General features: G+C 43.3%; 1 protein-coding gene across 8 annotated transcripts in view; it reads right to left on the reverse strand.

Moving 5' to 3' along the window:
* The window catches only part of LOC135909192 (metal cation symporter ZIP14-like), a 187,507-nt gene that overhangs the window by 91,756 nt on the left and 73,211 nt on the right, over positions 1-22,540 (reverse strand). For 7 of the 8 annotated variants that reach the window (XM_065441021.2, XM_065441020.2, XM_065441017.2 and 4 more), the window contains exons 4-5: positions 19,421-19,546; positions 14,177-14,308 (exon numbers count right to left, since the gene is read on the reverse strand). In XM_065441021.2, coding sequence (XP_065297093.1) covers positions 14,177-14,308; positions 19,421-19,546 — 258 coding nt within the window. The remainder of the gene's footprint in view (positions 1-14,176; positions 14,309-19,420; positions 19,547-22,540) is intronic. The other variant, XM_065441018.2, reaches the window with a different exon arrangement.

Raw genomic sequence — 22,540 nt, forward strand, 5'->3', positions numbered from 1 at the left:
ACATTTCAAAGCACTCTCTGATATTTAAGCCATTAGGGTGCCAGGAGATTTTTACATTATATTCTGCAAACTAGCCAATACCTTTGTTCCTTTAAATTTAGGGGTGTGCGAATATCAAAATTTTCAGATACAAATCGAATATGAATACTTAGAGTTGAATATCGAAGTGAATATCGGATAATGATACGCACGTGGATTTATAAGCAAGTTGGTTTATTCTAACATGTTGTAATAGTGCAATTACATTGTCATTCGTAAAGAAAATTGAAGTAGTAAGCCGTTATACTAAAATATTGTGCATTTGGCTCATGTTAGCTTTGGAAAACTTAATCATTTCTGCTATTGTAGGATACAATTTAAAAAAACAGCATTGGCAACCAAGGCCCACAAACCGTGCAGGGTTGTGTTAGTCCACCAGCCAATCACACGGTGGGCACGGTGGACTTGGAACGAGCATGTGGCCTAACAAGCCATTCTTCTGCCTTGTGCAGGTGCTTGTTCTTGGGCTTGCCGGATCAGCGAAAGAAGACGAACAGTTCATCGAGCTTATCACCACCATGAAATCCCAGTCTACAGCTGCGTCACAATCGTCGCAGTGCTCAGCGCCTCGATTCCCTGGCATCATATCTTCACTGCCTCGTGGCGTTCCAACAGCGCCATCTAGCCCTCACGTGACTTCACCGCATCGAGCTATAAACCAGCAGCTACAAGCATTCAACTTCAGTGGGCACGGTGGACTTGGAACGAGCATGTGGCCTAACAAGCCATTCTTCTGCCTTGTGCAGGTGCTTGTTCTTGGGCTTGCCGGATCAGCGAAAGAAGACGAACAGTTCATCGAGCTTATCACCACCACGAAATCCCAGTCTACAGCTGCGTCACAATCGTCGCAGTGCTCAGCGCCTCGATTCCCTGGCATCATATCTTCACTGCCTCGTGGCGTTCCAACAGCGCCATCTAGCCCTCACGTGACTTCACCGCATCGAGCTATAAACCAGCAGCTACAAGCATTCAACTTCAGTGGGCACGGTGGACTTGGAACGAGCATGTGGCCTAACAAGCCATTCTTCTGCCTTGTGCAGGTTAGTCCCTACTACAGCTCCATAAAAAGTGACTGCCGTTATCTTTTGGTCCTACCGTGCCCACAGCACTGTGTCTCAATGGCTTATGATGTGTACTGTATGTGCTTGCTTCTCTTGTGCGGAGACGTTGAAGTAAATCCAGGCCCTAATCCAGAGGAGTCTAGCACTCGCGAGTTGCTGGAAAAGTTGCTTTTAGGTCAGAATAAGCTAGCTGAGGATGTGGCAGCCCTCCGAACACAGCAAACAAATATGGAAAAACGTCTTGCGGAGTGGGATTCCCGCTTCCTAGAAATAGAAAAGCAAACTGAGCGCGTGGACAGCCTTGAACGAACGGTAAAATCCTTGGAGGCCAAGATTACTGACTTAGAGGACAGGAGCAGACGCTCAAATCTAGTGGTCTTTGGCGTGCCTGAGGACGAAAATGAAACAGAGGCTGATTTGCGGAACAAAATTCTAACTGAAATTTTTTCTACTAAACTTGAAGTCACATGTAAATCAGTTGGCAGAATTCACCGTTTTGGTCGGTCTGGCAGTTCCAGACCAGTCATCTTGTACTTTCAAGATTACGAAGAAAAAAACCAGATTATGAAAAATGCTTACAAACTAAAAGGTTCCAATACATCTGTACAAAATGACTACTCGCAAGATACGCTCAGGAAGCGTAAACTTCTGTGGCACAGTGCTTCAGAGGAAAGGCAACAAAAAAGGAAAGTAAACTTAATTCACGAAAAACTACGCATTGATAATAACGTCTTTGTTTGGGATGATACGGAAAACGCTCGAGTAAAAATTGGAAAGTACAACAATTCTAAGAAAGCCTGACTTCACTACGCAGATAATAAAGAACTCCGTATTATAAACATCAATGCCCGTAGTATCATTAATAAATGTGATCAACTTGAGGCTATTATTATAGGTTATAGTCCGCATATAGTTGTTCTAACTGAAACATGGCTACACAGCGGAATAGAAGATGAAGTCGTGTTCCCGCCTTCTTATCGTGTTTTTTGACGCGACAGACCAACGAGAGGAGGTGGGGTAGCTGTACTGGTAAAGAAAAATATGCCGTCCACTCTTGTGCGTCAGGCTGACGATATAGAAACTATTAGCCTAAAAATTTCTTGTTGGGGACAATCTTTCCTGTTGTTTGCCGTTTATCGAGCACCCGGTTCACCGCTTCAATTCATGAGTGATTTGCGTACGCATATCACTTCGTTCACACACACAAAAAAAATATTTGTTAGGAGACTTCAATCTTCCAGGAGTTAATTAGGAGGATAATACTTCTTGCACTGAACTTACTCCCCATGTCAATTATATGCGTGATATAATTCTATGCCACAATTTACATCAAGTTGTAACTTTACCCACGCGAGTATACGGATCTTCGTCGTCAATACTTGACCTCGTGTTTGTGAACAGAAATGTCGAAAAGTTATCAGTGTCTGTTGAACGCGGCATATCTGATCATGAAATGGTATGTTTTTCATGCTGCTTGGAAAAATGCAATCGCAGTAATGCAAAAAGTGTTGTAGTGAAGGACTTTTCACGTGCCAGGGACGAAACTATTTTAGATTATCTAGATTTTCACCTCAGCAACTTTAAAGGAAACAATGTTATAGAACTTTGGGACAGGTTTAAAGAACTTTGCACATATTGTGTTCAAAATTTTGTACCAAACAAGACAAAGAAAACAGCGAAAGTTAACCCTTGGGTTACGCGGGAAGTCATTCACTTGAAAAGAAAGATTAAACGCTGGAGACGAAAGAACGCCCCTATAACGCAAATTCAAACCGCAAGAGCTAAATTAAGCTCGTCTATTGGGCATGCTAAACGGCGATATTTTAACCACACTCTGCCCAATTTTATTCGTACCGCGCCACAAAAATTTTGGACATATTTGAGTAAAAAAAACAAACCAATTGAACAAATAGTGGATGGCGGCGTTCTTATTGTCGAAAAGCAAAGTATTGCAGAGCATTTCAACACATACTTCCATAGTGTCTTTGCAAATACAAGTGATATATCGATTCCCATTTTTTCTTTGTCCGTTGCAAACTCGGACCTTGTATCTGTACCTGGCGTAGTTTCTATGCTTCTTAACTTAAAAACCAAATCAACGCCTGGTCCTGACAATATATCGAATGTTTTTCTGCGCCGATACGCAGAAATGGTGTCCAAGTTTCTTGTGATCATTTTTCGTGCTTCATTATCCACAGCAACTCTTCCTATTGACTGGCTAACTGCACGCGTAGTACCTGTACCGAAAAAAGGGGACCTAACGCTGATAAGTAACTATCGCCCAATATCGCTAACGTCATCATGCTGTAAGATGCTAGAACACATCATAGCTAACTACATTACTAAATTCTTAAGTGATAACAGTGTACTCTCACCTGAGCAACATGGTTTTCGAAAAGGTTTTTCTACTGTCACCCAATTAACATCGGTTATTCATTATTTTGCGAATATTCTAGACAAATCCAGCCAGGTAGATGTAATATTTTTAGATTTCAGGAAAGCATTTGACCTTGTTTCACACTCCAAGTTAATTGAAAAACCGATTAATTAACATTCCTTGTTTCATTGTTAATTGGGTTTCAGCATACCTCACTAACCGAAAACAGTTTGTTAGTATCGATACTTACCATTCCCATGAACTTCCAGTTACCTCAGGCGTCCCTCAGGGTAGTGTTTTAGGGCCTTTATTATTCTTAATTTATATTAATGACATTGCCAGCGTTGTCACAGCACCAGTTCAAATAAAACTGTTCGCTGACGATTGTGTTCTGTTCAGTGAGGTAACCGGTTGCGATGATCAGATAACCCTGAACAATAATCTTCAAAACCTTCTTTCTTGGTGCGATCGTTGGAACATGGAGGTAAATGCTAACAAAACAGTTTACATGAAGATAACTAAAAAAATAAATAGCCTATCTTTTCCTTACGCTCTCGGATCTGAACCATTAACCGAGGTTAGGGAATACAAATATCTTGGCGTCACAATAACTCATAACCTGCACTGGAACATTCATATTTCTAACGTATGTGACTCAGCCTTTCGTAAACTCTGTCTTCTACGTCATAAACTAAAACAAGCTCCCGCTGAAACTAAACTTTTAGCCTACACGTCAATAATAAGGCCAAAACTGGAGTATGCCTGCATAGTGTGGGACCCTTACACGAAAACGAACATTGATGCACTAGAAAGAGTACAGCGTAAAGCAATCAGATTTATTTTTTCGAAATACCGTATGACTGATTCCCCGACAGCAATAATGAGACAACATGGCATTCAGACACTGGAAATACGAAGAAAAATACAACGGCTGAAATTTCATTTTCTTCTTAAAAATAATCTCCTCGCCCTCACTCCTGAGCCTTATGTAACGCCAATGACAGCACGCCGAACACGTCATCGTCATGCTGACTCTCTAACTCCCTATAATGCCAGAACTAACATTTTTAAATATTCTTTTTTCCCACACACTATAACCGATTGGAATAATTTACCTCAGTCGCTACTAAACAGTACTGATTCCATTGACCATTTGAACTACTGATTTCATAGTAATAACTGAAATTGATCTTTGTGTTACATTCCTTCTCATTGCTTAAAATTGTACTGACGGTTCATTTGTACATTTACTCTTCACTTTTGTTTTGGGAATCGTTTGGTTACAAGACCGAGTGTTCTTTTTACCCATTTGGTTCTCGCAGCTGGTGGACTCCATTGCTATTGCGCACACTAATTTGGTCCTTTTGTTCTTACGTCTGCAAATGCAATTATTCTGTATTTTGTATGCCCCTCCTGCCTGGGCCTCAATGAGGCCTGCAGTATTGTATAAATAAAAATAAATAAATAAAAACAAAATCATTGTCATGCGACAGCGTCTGCTTTTCAGTCTTTTCATCGGCGGAAGCGATGAGGTGTGCAGCAGGCATGGACAAAGTGTATGGAGTCTGAGCATTTCACTCTTCAAAAGTCCGTGGTACAGTCCATTTTATTGCTGAGCCCATTTTACTCATGAAACTTTACTGCCAACTAAAGTGAAACATGATAATAAATCGTTGCAGCAAAGCAAGCGTGTTATTCCAGTTCAATAAAAAATCAGACTTTCACCATTCCACTGTAATATACAAGTGAAAATGTATAAAATTACGTGCTAATAATTTTATTTTTGTGGTTACTCCGTTATTTAGGTAACAGGGATAGTTTGAAGTACGAACTATTTGCAGCCTCGCAGAGGTACACTGGCTGGCGGTTATAAGGGTGTGGGCGGGGCTTCACTACATATGTTGTATCCGACTATAGTTGTCTGTTTTAGCCAACCTGTGCTTTATTATACCAGATTATGGACATTTCCCATAAATGCAAGAGGCATTTGACCTTGTACCAGTCATCATCCATCGCATTTGCTGTCAAGCAATAAGCTCAGGAGTGGGGGGCAGAACCTGCAAAAGCATTTCACAAATCCGCGCCCTTTGTTGCACAGCTTACACATTCAGTGTCTAAGCCTGCTTTTTAGGCAAAATTTGGCCAGCAGCATGAAATTATCATGAAATTCAGCACAAAATCAGACACACTTTCTTAGATTGGGTAGAAATGAATGCCAAGAACCACGTTTGCTCCCGCACAACCAGCAATATATTCGATTTGTTTCAAATATTCATATCTAATTGAATATTTGAAAGTTCTCAAATACCTGTTTTTCGAATCGAAAATATTAAAAACATCATATTCAATAATATTCGAAATTTTCTAATATTCGCACACCCCTATTTAAATTTAGTTAATTCGGGTTTAATGGCGCAATAGCGATTTAGGCCATGCTGCACCAGCCACAAGATATTAAGAAATCTGATGTTAAAGCAGCGAAAGCTATATTACTTTGTAGTCTTTGCAAAAAACCAGTTTCTTCTAAAATGTTCAGCAAGTCAGTGAAAGGCACTAGCAGATCATCTCCCAGTATTGAGGCGGGGTGCAAAGGTATGTGTAAGTAATAGAGATTCTGTAAAAGCTTCCGCCTCTGTGTTTCAGCATGTGGACATGTCATAATAATGTGCATTATTGTAAGTGGTTCATGGCACTTCTCGCAAGTTGGCGAGTTTTCGTTTTGAAGTAGAAAACTGTGTATCAGGTGTGTATGCCCTATTCGAAGTCAACATAGGATCACCACATAGAAGCGTGGCTGGTGATGCACAACTTCCACTCACCAAGAAGGGGTTTTGTTGCGTGTAACTTGTTATTTATACAAGAGTCCCATTCTAGTTGCCACTTTGATGCCAAGGCCTTATGAATCGCTCGGATACTGTCTTTAGATGGAAGTGTTGTGTGCATTATGCCTTTGTGCACTGCCATGAACGCGCATCTATCTGCTACTTCATGTCCTGGTATCCCAACATGGCCTGAGACCCAGCAGAATCGTATGGTTCTTCCATATTTATTATAGACCAGAATACGCTAGCCTCGCACCCAGACTAATCGAACGCATACTCTCGCACCCGGATTGCCCGGTCGACCAGCGCCATTTTGTTCTGGGCTACCAAAGTGTGTTCGCCGGCGACCAGCAGACATGGCTAGCGCTAGCTCTAGGACTCCAAAGTGCGGAAATGTGCCCGTTCACGCGGATCCAAAGTACAAGAAGTCATCTGGGCATCGTTGCGTCATGTTTGGATGCCAAAATAACCAGCAGAAAAGGAGCAGGTTGCTTAGCGCTGTTTGCGAAGAGCACAATACACGTAGGGAATCGTGCCGGTGCGGTGTTTTCAGCCTGCACCGATTTCCATCCGCAACGAAGAATGACAAGCTGCGCCACTGGCGGATAGCTGCAGTGAATAGGAAGAACTACCAACCCAGAGAAAATGCACGAGTGAGTATTCGATCTGTGTATATTTTGGTGCCACGTTCAACTTTGCGCCCTACGAACGTAATATGTGTAACACGCAGGTTTGCTCTGAGCACTTTCTGGACAAGCCCACAGAGCAGAATCTCGCGCCGGTGCTTCGCTTTGGCTATAACAAGAAGGCAAGCCTTTTCTTGTTTTCATTCAGGCAAAGCTCTCGACGGTTAAGCGGAACAGTTGAGTTTGCGGCTAGCGATCCTTGCAGCTGGTGCACGGCATGACCAATAAGCGTGAACGACAAGTTGTAGGCGATAGTATGTTGCCCTGCTGGTGAGCGTTATTGCTAATGAAAGTAAACCGAAGTCTGCTCGTCACGTAGCATGCGTCCACAAAAATGTAAACGACGACTGCTCGTCGCCGAAGGCGTTCTTGCAGCGCGCCTGTCTTTACGAGCTGGTGTTGCAGGTGTCATTCATAATTAATTCATTTGAGCCTCCTGAGCTCTAAACTGCGTGCGGGCTGTTACGCGGGGCAAAGCACAAAATTTTTCCGTTCATAAGGCGAGGAAAATAAGGTGCTTAATTACTGTTGTATTTTGTAACAAAATTTCGCTCGTTCTCACTAGTTTTTTTACTGTTTTCGTTTCTAAGGGAGCGCTAACAATCCGAAATGGCCTCGCACAAGCGAAACAGGTCTGATACCAGGTAGCTGCAGTTGGTGGGGCTAATTTTTTGGAATGCAGGTGCGGTTGTTGTCTTGTACCAAAGGCTTCCCTGATGATTGCAGCTTTAAGTAGGGATGGTAATTTTATGTGCCCTGTCATGGTTTGTGCAACTGTACAACACCTGCATTCGTCATGCTCGCCCTGTTATACAGGCTTTGACTGCACATGTAATTGAACATTATAACTACTATAGTTCCTCATTTTCCAATGAGTGCAGGTTAAGCATCATATGCTGCTTGTTCGAGTGCTGTAGGCTTGTGTTCTGAATGTTGTACTCTTAAGTGGTTGCAGGATACAACTGGCCTGGTGCATTTTCTATTTCATGCTGAGAGGACTTTATATCTTCGCAACAGTGATGGCACGGGAAAGAACTACAGCCCTTTTTACTATAACATCTATTTTGTTTTCAATGTGCAGGTGGTCAAATCAGGCAGTCAAACAACCTCGCCAGTTGGTTGCCAAACACGGCCAAACCAGTAGTGACCATGACAAACAAGACCAAACTGAAAGTGCAGAGGACAATGTTCTGCGTGCTTTAATAATATATGGCACCAACACAGTGCTGTAAAATCCTTCACAGGTTACGTGCTTACGTCGTTACCCGATGTATTCGCTTCTGCAGTCTGCACATCACTCAGTGTGGCCATTGCGGACTTGCATGAGGTCTTGAAGTTTGATTGAATCGAGACAGCGAAAATGACAGGCTAGAAAAAACGCAAAACACGCCTTCCGCCCCAGCTAAAAAGCCCAAGTTTCGCTTTCGCGCCGAGTCACATCACCCGGCGTGGCAGCCCAGGCCTGCTACTTCACGGCACTTGGGATAGATGGCGCGACCGGCGCTCATCAATATGGCGGCGCGCTTTGAATTCACGGTGTTCTGGTGTATAGGCCGCCATGCTTAGGATATCGCCAAGCAGAGGTTCACACGTGGAGTTTTTAAGTTTAGAGCTCTAAGTGCACTTAACGAGTCAGTATAAATGATAGCATTTTTCTGTTTGTCGGTGGTAACTTTTTTACTGCCATCCGTATCGCATAAACTTTGGCAGTAAAGACTGAAGAAAGAAAAATTATCCGAATTCTATTTTCCAAATTTTTAGTTATAATTCCTATACCCATGTATTCTTGCGTTTTAGAGCTGTCAGTGTAAAAATTGCGTGTATTTTTATATTTTTCTTGAATAGTTCGAAACTCTCGTATTATGCGTTCTTGTGGAATGTCTTTTTTCTTTAGGTGTGTTAGTGTCCAGTCATATAGCTGTTTAAAATTACACCATGGGGGCAACCTTGGTGGCCTTTCGACCACACTCTACTCGCCGTCAGAGTGCACTCGGGATATTATAGCCACAGCGACCCAAGCATGCCAGCTTGCCCGCATTCGTCTTTCTACTTCACAGACACACCAGAAGTGCCATTACGGCCACCGCCATCACGACGTGGATTACAAACCAGGTACACCTTTTCACCTTTTCTAAATACGCCTTTTCTAAATCGAAGAAAACCACGAGACAGTGTTGTTTGTGTAGAAACGTGTCACATATTTCATGTTCTAGTCGCACGAGATGGTCAGTGGTGGAGCAGCCCTTTCTGTAACCGCACTGGTACATGTCTATTATGCTTCTTGATTCAAGGATGAATGTGAGTCTTTTGTTTATGACGCTCCCACAAGATTTGGCTCGACAATGTAGTGGGTCTGTAGCTGCTTGGGGATGTTACAGGTTTACAGAAAAGGCACTACTACCGCATTTTTCCAAGACTCCCATATTTTGTTGAAAAATTTAAGAAGTGCCTCTACCGATGCTTGAGATAGGTGTGCTAGCATTGTTTAGTGGACACAGTCAAGACATGTTGCCGTTTTTTTACCAACAGAAAGAACTATGTTCAATTCTTGTATTGCGAGGACGCTATTATAAAGTTCATTTGAAGCCCTACTGGTGGGCAGTCTCTGTTTCTCCACCGACTCTTTATATTTTAAGAATGTATTTTAGTAGATTGCTGAGCTGGAGACGCTGTAAAAGTGTTCACTTAATAAGTTGGCCTGGTCCTGCAGTGTTGTTGTTGTGCGTAATAGTTGGAATGCTAGTTAATTCGTTTCTATAAAAGAGAAAGTAACAAAAAGTGCATCCACGAGGATATTTTACCATTGCACTCAAGACTTCCGGCACACAGCAAGTGCCGTATGCTTGTGTTACAACGTCCTCAGTGTTGACAAGAGCTCCAAGGTCTGTGTTGGTCTCAATCTTTCTTTTCGAGAGCACTATGGTTCGCCCAGGTCACATTGTGGGCTGCAAACATAGCAACTGGCAATATGTCAAGCTGGGACATCATGTCCCTCTGAAAGACAGCAGATGAGTGGAGTGGCTTCAGAGCATCGGATTGTCAGTATCCAATGGGCGCCAGGACTTGCGCATTTGCGTCCGTCAATTTACGCCGGAGGGTTACTACCACATAAGTGTTCCGCGTGTCTACTACTCGGGTAAACACAAGCACAAGCGGACTGGGCCTGGTCGTTTTATCGTACCGTTTTATGGGATGAGCAGAGGCGCGAACATGAATGGTCTGCATGGTGCAGCCTCCTGGTAGCACAGAGCTCAACCAAACACAGAACTAATACAGAGAACTAATACAGAGAAGTTGGATGATGATGCTGTCCTTCTTAGAGCGCTCAGAAGAATGCTGCTCCTCTGGCGTCGATGACGCCGGGGTTTTGGTATCGACCTCCATCGCCTCCTCTGAGGCGCTGGATGATCGTGAGCCAGGTGCCGAGACACACGTCTCGAGCCTTGGCATTCACTTTAGTATTGGAACCTGTGGAACAGCTGCTTGCAGGGCCGTCTTGTATGATGGTGGAGCAGCACTAGCTGCTTCCACCAAGGGGGCGGATGGAGTTGCTACGGGACCACTGACTGTGATCCCCATAGACTCCTGAGACTGATGTGGTGCTGTCCCCTGCCGCACCACATTGGCATAACTTGTTTGAGGTAAGAATGAAAGCCTCTTCCTCGCTTCGAAAAATTAAATCTTCTCTTTTACTGTTAGGGCAATCACCTCCTTCTCCATCTTCCAACAGGGACATGATTGTGAATATGCTGAATGATCCTCTTTGCAGTTTACACAGCGTGGGGGAGCATTACAGTTTTCAGACAGATGGTTGTTGGCACTGCACTTCACGTATGTTTCTTTGCCTCTACATGACTGTGATGCATCGCCAAACCACTGGCACTTGAAGCACCACCTCCGGTTCGGTATGTATGGTCTCACGTTGATTTTCAGATATCCTGCATCAAGTGAACTAGGGACAGTACTCGTACCAAACGTGAGTATCATGTGTTTCGTGGGGATCTGTTGGTCATTTTGCCAGACTGTTATTCTTTGTACCTTAATGACGTTTTGTTCTTGCAATCCTTCAAGGAGCTCTTCATCACTAAGGTTCAGGAAATCTTCTTGAGATTACTCTCCTGCGTGTGTTGAGCGAGCGACGTGCAGAGATTGTCATGTTAATGTCATCGATGCTGGTGAGTTCAGCGAGCTTTTCAAGTTGACCTTTCTATGTATATTCGAGGAGGAGGTCTCCGCTTGCCATCTTTGAGGCTTTGTAGTTAGGTCCACTCGTGTTTACTAGGCCTTTGGATACTCGGAAAGGCGACAATTTTCTAACAGTTGTGCTGCCTTCACTGTGAAAACGTGGTACATTGGGAAGGTCTCGTCGTTTCACTTCAAAAAGAACAGGAATGTTGCTTCGGTGCGCCTTCTTTTCAGAGGGTGATCTTGAAGGAAGGGAATAGCGTTTGCCATCTAATCAATGGAAAGTTCAGCGGCAATGGTGGCCACCCACGACCGAGCCCTACAAGGGGACGCTACAAGGTTGAAAAAATACCTGATATAATATATACATGTACTATATATATAATACGTATATAATATAATAATATAATAATATATGTATATATATATAATACCTAACCTAATATATATATGTACCCAAGACTGGATATATTCCAATCGGTTAACACTTGCCGCCAGAAAATTCGGAAGTAATGAGAAGTGAAAACAAGACAGGCAAGATGTAAAGTGAGATGAAGATGAAGGTTGGAGGGAGACAGAAAGACGGGGAAAGGCAACTACCGATTTCCCCTGGGTGGGTCAGTCCGGGGGATGCTACCTACGTGAAGCCAAGGCCAAAGGTTTGTGTTGCCGCTACCAAGGGGCCATAAAGATCCGAACACCCGGCACTGGCTCAACCCCCAGGAACCCCTTTTCCACAGACACGGCTAAGCCACTCACAGTTAGAAGCGGGAAGGTCCAACCCTCGCGTGCTCAGGCACGTTGTGTCGCAACACACCAAACACCTGCTGACGCAGATGCCCTGGCAGGGCACCCCTATTTAAAGTACAACGCAGTTCCTCTTTACCAATAAATAAATGTCTGAAAATATTCTTGACTGAATAAATTGAATTAAAATTCAAACTGCAAACAAACAAATTCTGTCAATAGGCTGTGTGCGAAAATCAAGGCAGCATCGCTGACCAGATGTTTGTGTTTTTCCTGGCTCCCAAAGTATCCTCTCACGGCAAAAGTTGTTTTGCTATTGCACAAGCATAATGCACTAATATATTACACAATTTCAGATTCTTCGTTGGTGTCGCTTAAAAGGGACCCTGAAATGATTTTTACGATTTTGTACAAACATACCGAGTCATTAGGGTAGGTCCTTCTGATCATTAATTCACACATCTAAATGATCTGCTTAAAGCATTTAATTGATTATAAGGTTTTAAAACTGTACTTAGCTACCGATTGCAGCACGCTACTCGGCTGAGTTTTCAGCCGCCCCTGATCAGGTGACGCGAGGTGACAATATGACGCCAATATGGCGAGCAATCCGATTCACTGCCCAGGACGCGTCATCAATAATTTTGCCAACTTTATGGCGAACAAATGTTGTTCGTAATAGTTGAAATGCTAGTTAATTCGTTTCCATAAAAAAGAAAGTAACAAAAAGAGCATGCACGAGGATATTTTATCACTGCACTCAAGACTTCCGGCACACGGCAAGTGCCGTATGCTTGTTACCAAATGCTCAGTGTTGACGAGGGCTCCGCGGTCAGCGTTGGTCTCAATCTTTCTATTTGAGAGCACTATGGTTCATCCATGTCACATTGTGGGCTGCAAACATAGCAACTGGCAATATGTCAAGCTGGGACATCATGTCCCTCTGAAAGACAGCAGATGAGTGGAGTGGCTTCAGAGCATCGGATTGTCAGTATCCAATGGGCGCCAGGACTTGCGCATTTGCGTCCGTCAATTTACACCGGAGGGTTACTACCACATATGTAAGTGTTCCGCGTGTCTAGTACTCGGGTAAACACAAGCACAAGCGGACTGGGCCTGGTCGTTTTATCGTACCGTTTTATGGGGTGAGCAGAGGCGCAAACATGAATGGTCTGCATGGTGCAGCCTCCTGGTAGCACAGAGCTCAACCAAACACAGAACTAATACAGCAGTAACGAAGTGTATTCTACTTTGCTGCTAATGTAAATTTTTGGCAGGAGTGCAATCATGAACATGATGTTTTTCTAAATGTTTAAAATGTTTTACACTTGGGCAGGACATGTAATGAGGAGGGAAGATAACCGATGGTCATTAAGGGTTACGGACTGGATCCCAAGGGAAGGGAAGCGTAGCAGGGGGCGGCAGAAAGTTAGGTGGGCGGATGAGATTAAGAAGTTTGCAGGGACAGCATGGCCACAATTAGTACATGACCGGGGTTGTTGGAGAAATATGGGAGAGGCCTTTGCCCTGCAGTGGGCGTAACCAGGCTGATGATGATGACACTTGGTTAGAGCAATATTAGCTGTACGTATGGCTGGTTAAGCTCTGCGCCACCAGGTGGCTAAACTGTGCAGACCGATCAAGCCGCTCACATATGTCTACACTAAAGCTCCTTCATCAAAGCAATAGTAGTATAGAGGGGCTTTATTTTACGCCTCCACCCATCCGTCGGAATGCCCAGCTCGCCTGTGGTTACAGAATACCGGACACGCTCGGCGCTGCAACAGAATGCTCGCAACGCACACTGCTTCGACAGCTCTCACTTAGGATCGAATGACAGGCAACTTGCGGAGAAGTTTGAGAGGCTTTGCACATTGGCTCCAAGACAACTGGAAGTAGATGACAGGACGTGCCATCATGACGCAGAGCCAGTGAAGGCAGAGCTTAGACCCAATTGCTAGGCGAACGAGTTCAGGAAAAAATGCATGGCTATGAAGGAGGGTAACTTGTAATCATCCGAAGCACTCTTAATATGAGACACTTCACATGAATTGTGGTGCAAATGATTTGCTGCAGCTGTACGCTACACGTCCACAAAATTAGTTGATACTGTTTCAGTGACCCTTTAAGGATATGCCAAGGTGTCACGTTCAAGCAAACGAAACTGCCACCACCAAGTTCACTGGAATGCTTTTTTTTTTTTTCCTAAGCATAGCACTTTTAAGATATAAGACTGCGCACTGCGCAGAGCAGCCCTACCTGCAGAGGCTGCGGTTCAGCTGTGGCAAGGGTGTTCTTACGAACGGGCGAGTCTCCTGAAGACAGCTCAAGGACACCGCCATTGGCCAGCGCACACCCAAATGATGTCTCCAATTTCTCATCACTCCTTCTCTGTTGAAGGAAGACATCATAGCACACACTCAGAGCTGTTGAAATAGAGATCATTTTAAGCCTCAACGATCAGCATGAAGTAAAGTTTGCAACTGAAATGAGCAAGTGAAGAAGGTCCTCACTGGAAATGTTTAGTTTTACTTACTATGTACTGACAGAACTTTACTGCAGTGCTGCCGCTGGTGACTAACTTGTTGAATTTGGTGACTAATTGTTTGGTGCCTAAAATTTGAGGTTAGCTGCCTCAGCCTCCCTGGCTACTTTTTGCATAATTTTGACTTACATATTGGTTCATTTTATTGCCAATTCTTCATGTGCGTATGAAATCATGCATGGATTTAGAAGGAAGCTTTGCAGAATTACAAAACTATAATGGCAGTGGACTAGTATTCTTTCAAAACTCTATCTTCGTTTGTCTGGTAGAAAGGGGATAACTATCAGAGAGGAAAATAAAAACCAAGAAACATTCTTGAACTTAGTTTACCGACACTGTCTTCCTGATCCTTCACCTACTGTCACCTCCACTCTGCTATTGTCACATGCTAGACTTTTTGCTTTTATTTACTATCATACTGAAAGCATGCAGCTTGTTCATATTTTTGTGCTGCATTTGCAGGTTAAGGAACAGGACTGATTGGCTGAAGGACACCCAGCCTGGTTGCGTACAGTGTGTCATCAGTCAAAAATAAAACTACCATTAACTGCAACTACTGGAACTGCGAGATTTGTCCACATTTTGGGAACTTGCTCAAGCACGCCGAAAAAAAGAAGACCACGAATTCATACTTATTCCATCTTTGCAACTAGAACTGCGACAGCTTTGTCTGCCACACCACCGAACTATGGCGGTTTGCCAGGGTTTGCCAATTAAGAATCACCCTGTGTGTTGCCATCCTCATCATCATCAGCCTATTTATGTCCACTGCAGGACGAAGGCCTCTCCCTGCGATCTCCAATTACCTCTGTCCTGCGCCAACCGATTCCAACTAGCACCCGCAAATTTCCTAATTTCATCGTACCACCTAGTCTTCTGCCGTCCTCTACTGTGCTTCCCTTCTCTTGGTACCCATTCTGTCACCCTAATAATTCATACATCTATAAAACCCGTTGAGACCCACCTCGGTTGCTTACTGGCTATGGTGTTGGGCTGCTAAGCACGAGGTCACAGAATAGAATCCCAGCCATGGCGGCCGCATTTCGATGGGGGCGAAACGCGAAAGCACGTGTGTACTTCGATTTAGGTGCACATTATAGAACCCCGGGTGGTCCAAATTTCCGGAGTCCCCCACTACGGTGTGCCTCATAATCAGATCATGGTTTTCGCATGTAACACCCCATTCAATTGAATAGTATATATTTTCATGACATATCCACAACTGAAAACTCCCTCCAGCATATAAAAAAGCAATAATATGGGCTCTATATTGGTTATCCACACTTAAATCAAGAGTTTTTAGTCATCAAATTAAGCCAATCAAAAATGATATGTTGGGCTTTGTGCAGTGAAATATTGTTATCAGCCATTTTTCAATATCCTCCACAACTCTTTCATTGACATCTCAAAGATCAGATAAGTTTATGAAGTTAGCTAATTAGATATATTTGTGCATAATGAACAAGAAATACTGACAGTGACCACCATGAACAACCCCAATCAACATATCGTGAATGCTGTTAGCGATGCCCTCTGTGAATTTTTCATTCTTGGCGACATTCAGTTGGGATACCATTGAAGAAAAGTGAGGTTACCACCCTGGTCATGTTCGCCAATATTTCACATCACCGGCCAAGAAAAAAGAAAACTGATATTTTTGAAACTAATAAAGAGATAAAAATGTTCACTGACTTTCCAATCTGCATCATTGACTAATATTTTGCACAAGCTCAATTATTCAGTTTTCTTCGCAGTTCCACCACAGGCCCCACAAAGCCAATGTAACACTGTGACCGATATTTTGGATACTGAACGATGGTGTATTAAAATTTTCACTCACTCTGCACAAATCGCATCATGAACATTGATGCTGTAAACACAATTTTGCATTTTCGCTGAACTTTGATGGCTGCCATTTGGCCACAATTTGTCAACTTCATTTGAAATTAGTGTTTTGGCACAGGCTGGTGCAGCTCAATAATTTGGCGCAAGATAGCGCAATTGGTGCAGCACTTCCATCCCTGTGGGATGTAGAAGTATCAGTGATTGACTGTAGCGTGACTTGATAACAACACTGTTTTTTTTTTTTCCCATTGCACAGTTCAGATACAATGTGTCCCACACATCGTATTTATTCCAATCTAGGCCAATAGTTTTCTTTTTTTTTTTCTACAAATAATCATTTACCAAACTCTAGGGTCAGCTTAGATTCAAGGATTTAAAAAATGGGCCAGTTTGTAATTGAAAATTATAACTGTGGTGCATAGCCTGCGCCATCTAGAAAAGTCAGTATCGCAGCCACTACTAGGCACGCCAGTATCCAACTGATGTACACATCCAACTGATGTACACGAGTGACGTCGCCATTTTGACCCATGTCGTATCGGTGTGCGGCACGGCGTTATCGTAGTGGCATCAAGCAGGCAATGCCACTGCAGTGCTACTTTCAATCGAAAAGTTATGCTAGCCGCATAGGCATCATCAAACGTTCGAGCTGGGCGGGACTTCAGCATTGATGAGAAAAACATCCGTCGTTGGAGAAGGCAATGGGAGATGCCTTTTGCGTTTGCCGCAACAAGGAGATGACAGCGATGAGGAAGACAAGAGCGCAATAACAGAGAAGAGTTGTTCACCAAGATCGCACCGCATTTCAATGCGTAAGAGCCGTGCAACACTGTCTACGCATGCGTGGGCATGCAGACGCGAGTTTTCACACATCCGCAAGCGTACGAGGCTAGCAACGACGATGACATAGAGCGAGCTTGGCACATTTATATTAAATGCATGCTGTTTTCATTTTGTGAACGCTGCCCTCACTTTTCTGTTCGACCTATATTTGAGGCAAGTTTTTTTTATTTTTTCCAGCTTTGGACATTCAGAGGTCGGCTTAGAATTGGGGTCAGCCTAGGTTAGATTCGAGTAAATACAGTGACTTGTGCCAAAATCTTAAAATATGCAAATGCCACATAGATAGACAGCTACGATCTGCATAGGGGCTGCTACACAAATCATGTATTCAAGGACCAAGGTGTTGTTTCCTGCCGTCACTTGGAGCAAGTCAGACAATTTCTTTTTTTGTATTTTGCCTAATTACATATTTATTATTTATTAACTTTTCAAATACAGCTAAACCTCAATATAATGAACTGCAATGTAACAAAATTCTCGAGATAACAAAGACTGTTTATACACAATTTCAATATAATGAAATTTTCACTGCCGCAGCGAGGGAACACCGAGAAAATAAATGGAAACTTTCGAAGATCCAGGTGGTCAAATGGTTGAATTGCAAGCGCCTGGTTGCAAACGCACCTATGAAATCACACGACCAAGAGTAACCGTCAAAGCGCAGCAGCGTCATGATCCGTATAAAGTCCAGGTGCAATAAGATCCTATCACAGCCCACGCACTGTATTCTTTGGACGCGAGAGTCAGCCAAGGATGGCGGCTTGATGAGTGCTCAAGCAAGGGGAAAGGGAAGAGGAGTGTCAGCGTGCAGTAACGTGATCAAGTGCACCTGATGGGGGAGGGAAGGGGGGCAGTTGTTCTTTTTTTTTCTAGTGGGGGTCACGGCAATGCATGGCTGTCGGCCCAGATGCGCACATATGAAGCCCGCAGGCCTGGCATTAGACGTAAGTTGCTGCTTGTGCATGCCAAGATGCATGCCAAGATGGCTTGGCATCATGTGCGCTGTCTTCAGTGCACTGGAGGTTGTGTAACATCAACTTTCGGAGATGCGTTGAAGGGAGAGGTGGACAAAGCATTCGCTACCCACTGCCAGCACTTTCCATGATAGCGTCGTCCCACTGCGGGCAACACTGTTAGCTGCAGGGGCAGAGTGGACGCGAAAGCGTGACTGGGTTTCCTTTGTACTGGTGATGTGAAGATATCGCCAACACGACATGAAAACGTATCTTTCTCTCGCCAACTCTCAGGTTCAACGAAATGATTTTAAATGTGTCAGCAAGAAAACCATCCTTCGTTCGTCCCGCTAGACGGCCACATTTCAGATAGTGCCCGCAGCAGTGAGCAGATTCGCCTTTGTGTAGCCCCTTGCTTTAACGCCAATGAAGCAGCAGGAACACAGTGCTTACAGAGGTCTCAGCACATGCCTCACTCTGCCACTTTCACAGATCGCTTTCAAGATACGGGCCTGCACGTCTCTCTTCAACACCAAGGAAAAAACAGCATGAGGAGCTATCAGCAATCGGCACTCTTTGCAGCACCGCAGACTGCTTTCAAGGTGCGACCTGTGCGGCAGTGCCATATGAAACCACCACCCAATTACATTTGGTCAGTGCTTCAACACGGATGAATAAGGTGCTAAAGAGCAATATTTATTTTTGTTTAAATTTGCTTTTTCCAATTTCCCAATAATTAGGAATATTGTGGCCCCTTCCTAGCAGAAAAAAATTCATCAGTCACTGCACTTACTTGCATAAATGATCGAATTTCAATATAACGAAAATTTGAAGTTAATGAAGCAAATTGCTAATTTTACTGACTTCATTATATTGAAGTTTAAGTGTATTATATTAAGAGCAATAATGTCAACGAGAAAATTGTAGACCATCCTGAAACACGTTCGGTCCAGCTTTTTGTTGTTCAATACATGCTACATAAAACCTTTTTCCAAGCCTGGAAGAAAACCCACCAGACATGAAAAAGTGCTGCTTGGCTAGTCACGTGGGCTCTCTTTACAATTAGTGATAACCAATTTACTAGACCCGAGTTCCACGACATCACAGTGAGCTGGTGCAAGAACCCTGGTGCAACATCACCGCCCCTATTCACCTCTTTTCTGGCCTCATATTATGGTAAAGGCGGCCACTTAGCAATGCATCTTAATATTCCTATACTCCTTCAGGAATTCTTATGGTCGATAATGCAAAACATGTCTGCAAGTTCAAGAACAGACTAGGCCAACAACTGTGCAAACACAACTGAGGACTGCTCACCTGGCGATAGTCAGCAATGAATCGCATCACTTTGTCACTGAGGTAGAACAGGTACACGCCCAAGAACACTATGAGGGATTTCCACAAGTAGTCGTGCTCTTGGTCTTGGCCAAGCAGATTGAACGCCTGTAATGTGGCCAAGGCTCTCATTAAGGGTCCCATAAGAAACAAACCAAATCAGAGTGAAGAGGAGAGCATGGTGAGTGCAAAAACAGTTCTTAAATTTAAGGACCAAACAACACAGTGTGCAAAGAGAAACTTCAACTTTGTTGACACAAAATTCCATATCTGCTCAAATATTACGTTAGACATTTTAATAAAGTTACCATTATGAAAAAGCAACTCATGTGATATTCAGAGCTATAACATCAATTCAGGCTATAATGAGAGATTTTGATTTCCTTTTCACCCTTAAACCACCAGACAAGCAAGTTGTGCAGAAAAGTTATGCAACTTCTGACTGCTCTGCACAGTCGAAAACTTTGACCTTCCCAGTCACTTCCGCATCCTTGCAGGCACACCTGTCCCACACACGCATGCCAGTGTCTCCATTATGCTATTGAGAGGCTGGCTTTCCTGCATAGCCTGGTCATTTAGGGATTTAGCTCACAGAGTTTTGGAGATTTAAAAAAAGAAGCAGAAAAGAAAAACAATTATGAAATGTAATTTACTCATTTTCAGTGCACAGTCCTGAACATATCGCAATGCGCCTCCTGAAGCTGGAAATTATGAAGATTATTGTTATATTCGTGGAAAAATGAAATGTTTTTGCCATCATGGGGATGCAAATTTGACACATCGATGGTCATGAATGGCCAAGACAGATGTTTCAAACTTGCATTCTGCATCACGCCTGCTAATTGAAGCCATCTGGGTTTTCAAGGTGGCATCGCAAAATGGTCAAAAGTGGCCTACATGCCCTGTTCATCTGTTACAGGTTGTGCATGTCCTGAGCACCTGCAGCAGAATGCATGTAGTACTGATGCATCTCTAATTTTAACCAGGCCGCAAAGCACAGTTCTACTAGATCTTGCAAACAAAAAGCTATCACAGCACGTATGTATACTTCGAAGAAAAACAAGCCTTCTAGTGCAGAACCTGTTTGCTTTAAGGCGCACCTATAAAAGTCTGTTCAGATAAGAACAGTCACAGGGAATGTTCCAGCTGTTCTTTGATTTCAACAAGGTGTTTAAGTAACACAGTACTACCACTCCATACATTGGAAAACAAACCTTATCTGCCAGTGCATGCCTTGTTTCAGCTTTAAAGAATCTTAACTGACACAAGGTGCAAAATGTGGCTTATGCAATTACACAACATTCCCGCTATGAGAGAATGCAAAAAAATATAAAAAATTTCCTACAAAGCCACCATGCTTTTTATACTGTAAGTGGAGACTTGTAATTCAACATAAAACGAATTCAGCTTATTGCACAGACCAACAGCACAAACAAGAAATGACAAATTTGGCTTTTCACAAAGACACCCGGAATGGGCCGTTTCTAAAGATTATAATATTACTCCTTAGAGCAATAACATTCCCTAGGAATATTGCATGTGCACACTTGATTGCATTCTGAATGCAAAGCAATATACCATATTTCATCTCACTTATGCACTGCTGCTATAAAGCCTGGCAACAGAACTTGAAGATGAAAAAAACTAAACATTAGAAATGATAGTTTTTTTTTTTCAGAAATTAAAAACAATCTCTAATTTCAATGCAATGTTCCCAGGTTCATTTGTTATTGGCTGCTTGTTTTCTTCAATAGAATGTTGCATTGATTTGTTTAGACAAGGAGAGAAACTAAATATGTTTTCCTTTGTGTTCAGAAAGCCACAAAGTATGCCCATGCAGAATCTGAAGTGAAAAAATCATTGATATTGTGAGGAAGAACATCGGCACGCTGAAAAGCCCCATTGCCCCACCATGTGGCTCTTACCCAGTTCGCTCTCTGGCTGCGCCCTACCTGCTGGCGCTGTGTTTGTTGCTGCTACTCTATGACCTGAATAAGCCCCCTTTGCAATAAGTGGAGCTGCTGGGTATAACAGGAAATCAGGAATTTCGCAATTGGACACAACAGCCAGCCTTCATTATGCCGGAAGAAGGGCCACGATAATGACAACCCGCTGTCCCAGTGGTTGCCATGGTTTTCCCTGGCCCCTTGCGTAACGCAACCCACTCATCTTCAGCAATAGAGAAGACCATGACGTATAAGAATGGGTCGCTGACGACCGGTCGAGCATCCACAACCTCTGGGACAACACCAAAAAACCGAATTACGTGTCCTTTTATTTGAGCGGTGTCGCCAATGTGTGGAGCCGAAACCACAAACGTGATCTTACGAGGTGGGTGGCCTTCAAAACTAACATGACGGAAGTATTTGGGCGTCCCATTGTTTGCAAGCTTCGTGCCAAGCAACATTTGCGTAGTCGTGTGCAACATTCTTGTTGCACCTTGCACCGGTGCAACTTGTCTTGTTTCTTTGATTTCTCTGACGTGATCCACTTGATTCTGTTGCTTGGTGGTGACGTTGAGGAAAACGCAGGCCCAAGCACGATCGAAGAAATATTAGAACATGTTAAGAAAATTAAAAGTTCACAGAAAACTTCATATTGTTTAATCTCAGGCAGTGGAAATTGAAACCTCTTTCACGTCTTTCAAACAACAGTGAAAAGTTGATGAAGTGTCAAGAAAAAGTGAATGTTGTGTGTGAACAAATGGAACATCTGAATAGCAAACTCGACAGGCTAGAAAATAGAAGCCACCATAATAACATTGTCATTTATGGGGTGACAGAACAAGTTGTTGAAATCACTACTCATTGAGGCAGGTAGTCGTTAACGACATTCTAAAAGGTAAGATTGGTGCAGACATTCAATCAATCGAGCGTGTTCAAAGTACACATAAGATAACGAAACACCGAGTTCGACTTGTCGCTGTGCGCTTTTATAGCTTCACTGAGAAAATTTCCATGCTTCAAAACTGTTTCAAACTGAAAGGCAGTGCTTTATCTATTTTGGAGGAGGATTTCTCCTGTTCGCGCTATATGGAGTAAGCTTGGGCAGTCATGCAAAGCCAAAAAGGAAAATGGAGATAAGGTTACCCTTGTCTACAGC

The sequence above is a fragment of the Dermacentor albipictus genome, chromosome 9 (assembly GCF_038994185.2).
Source record: "Dermacentor albipictus isolate Rhodes 1998 colony chromosome 9, USDA_Dalb.pri_finalv2, whole genome shotgun sequence".
In the NCBI taxonomy this organism is placed as follows: Eukaryota; Metazoa; Arthropoda; class Arachnida; order Ixodida; family Ixodidae; genus Dermacentor; species Dermacentor albipictus.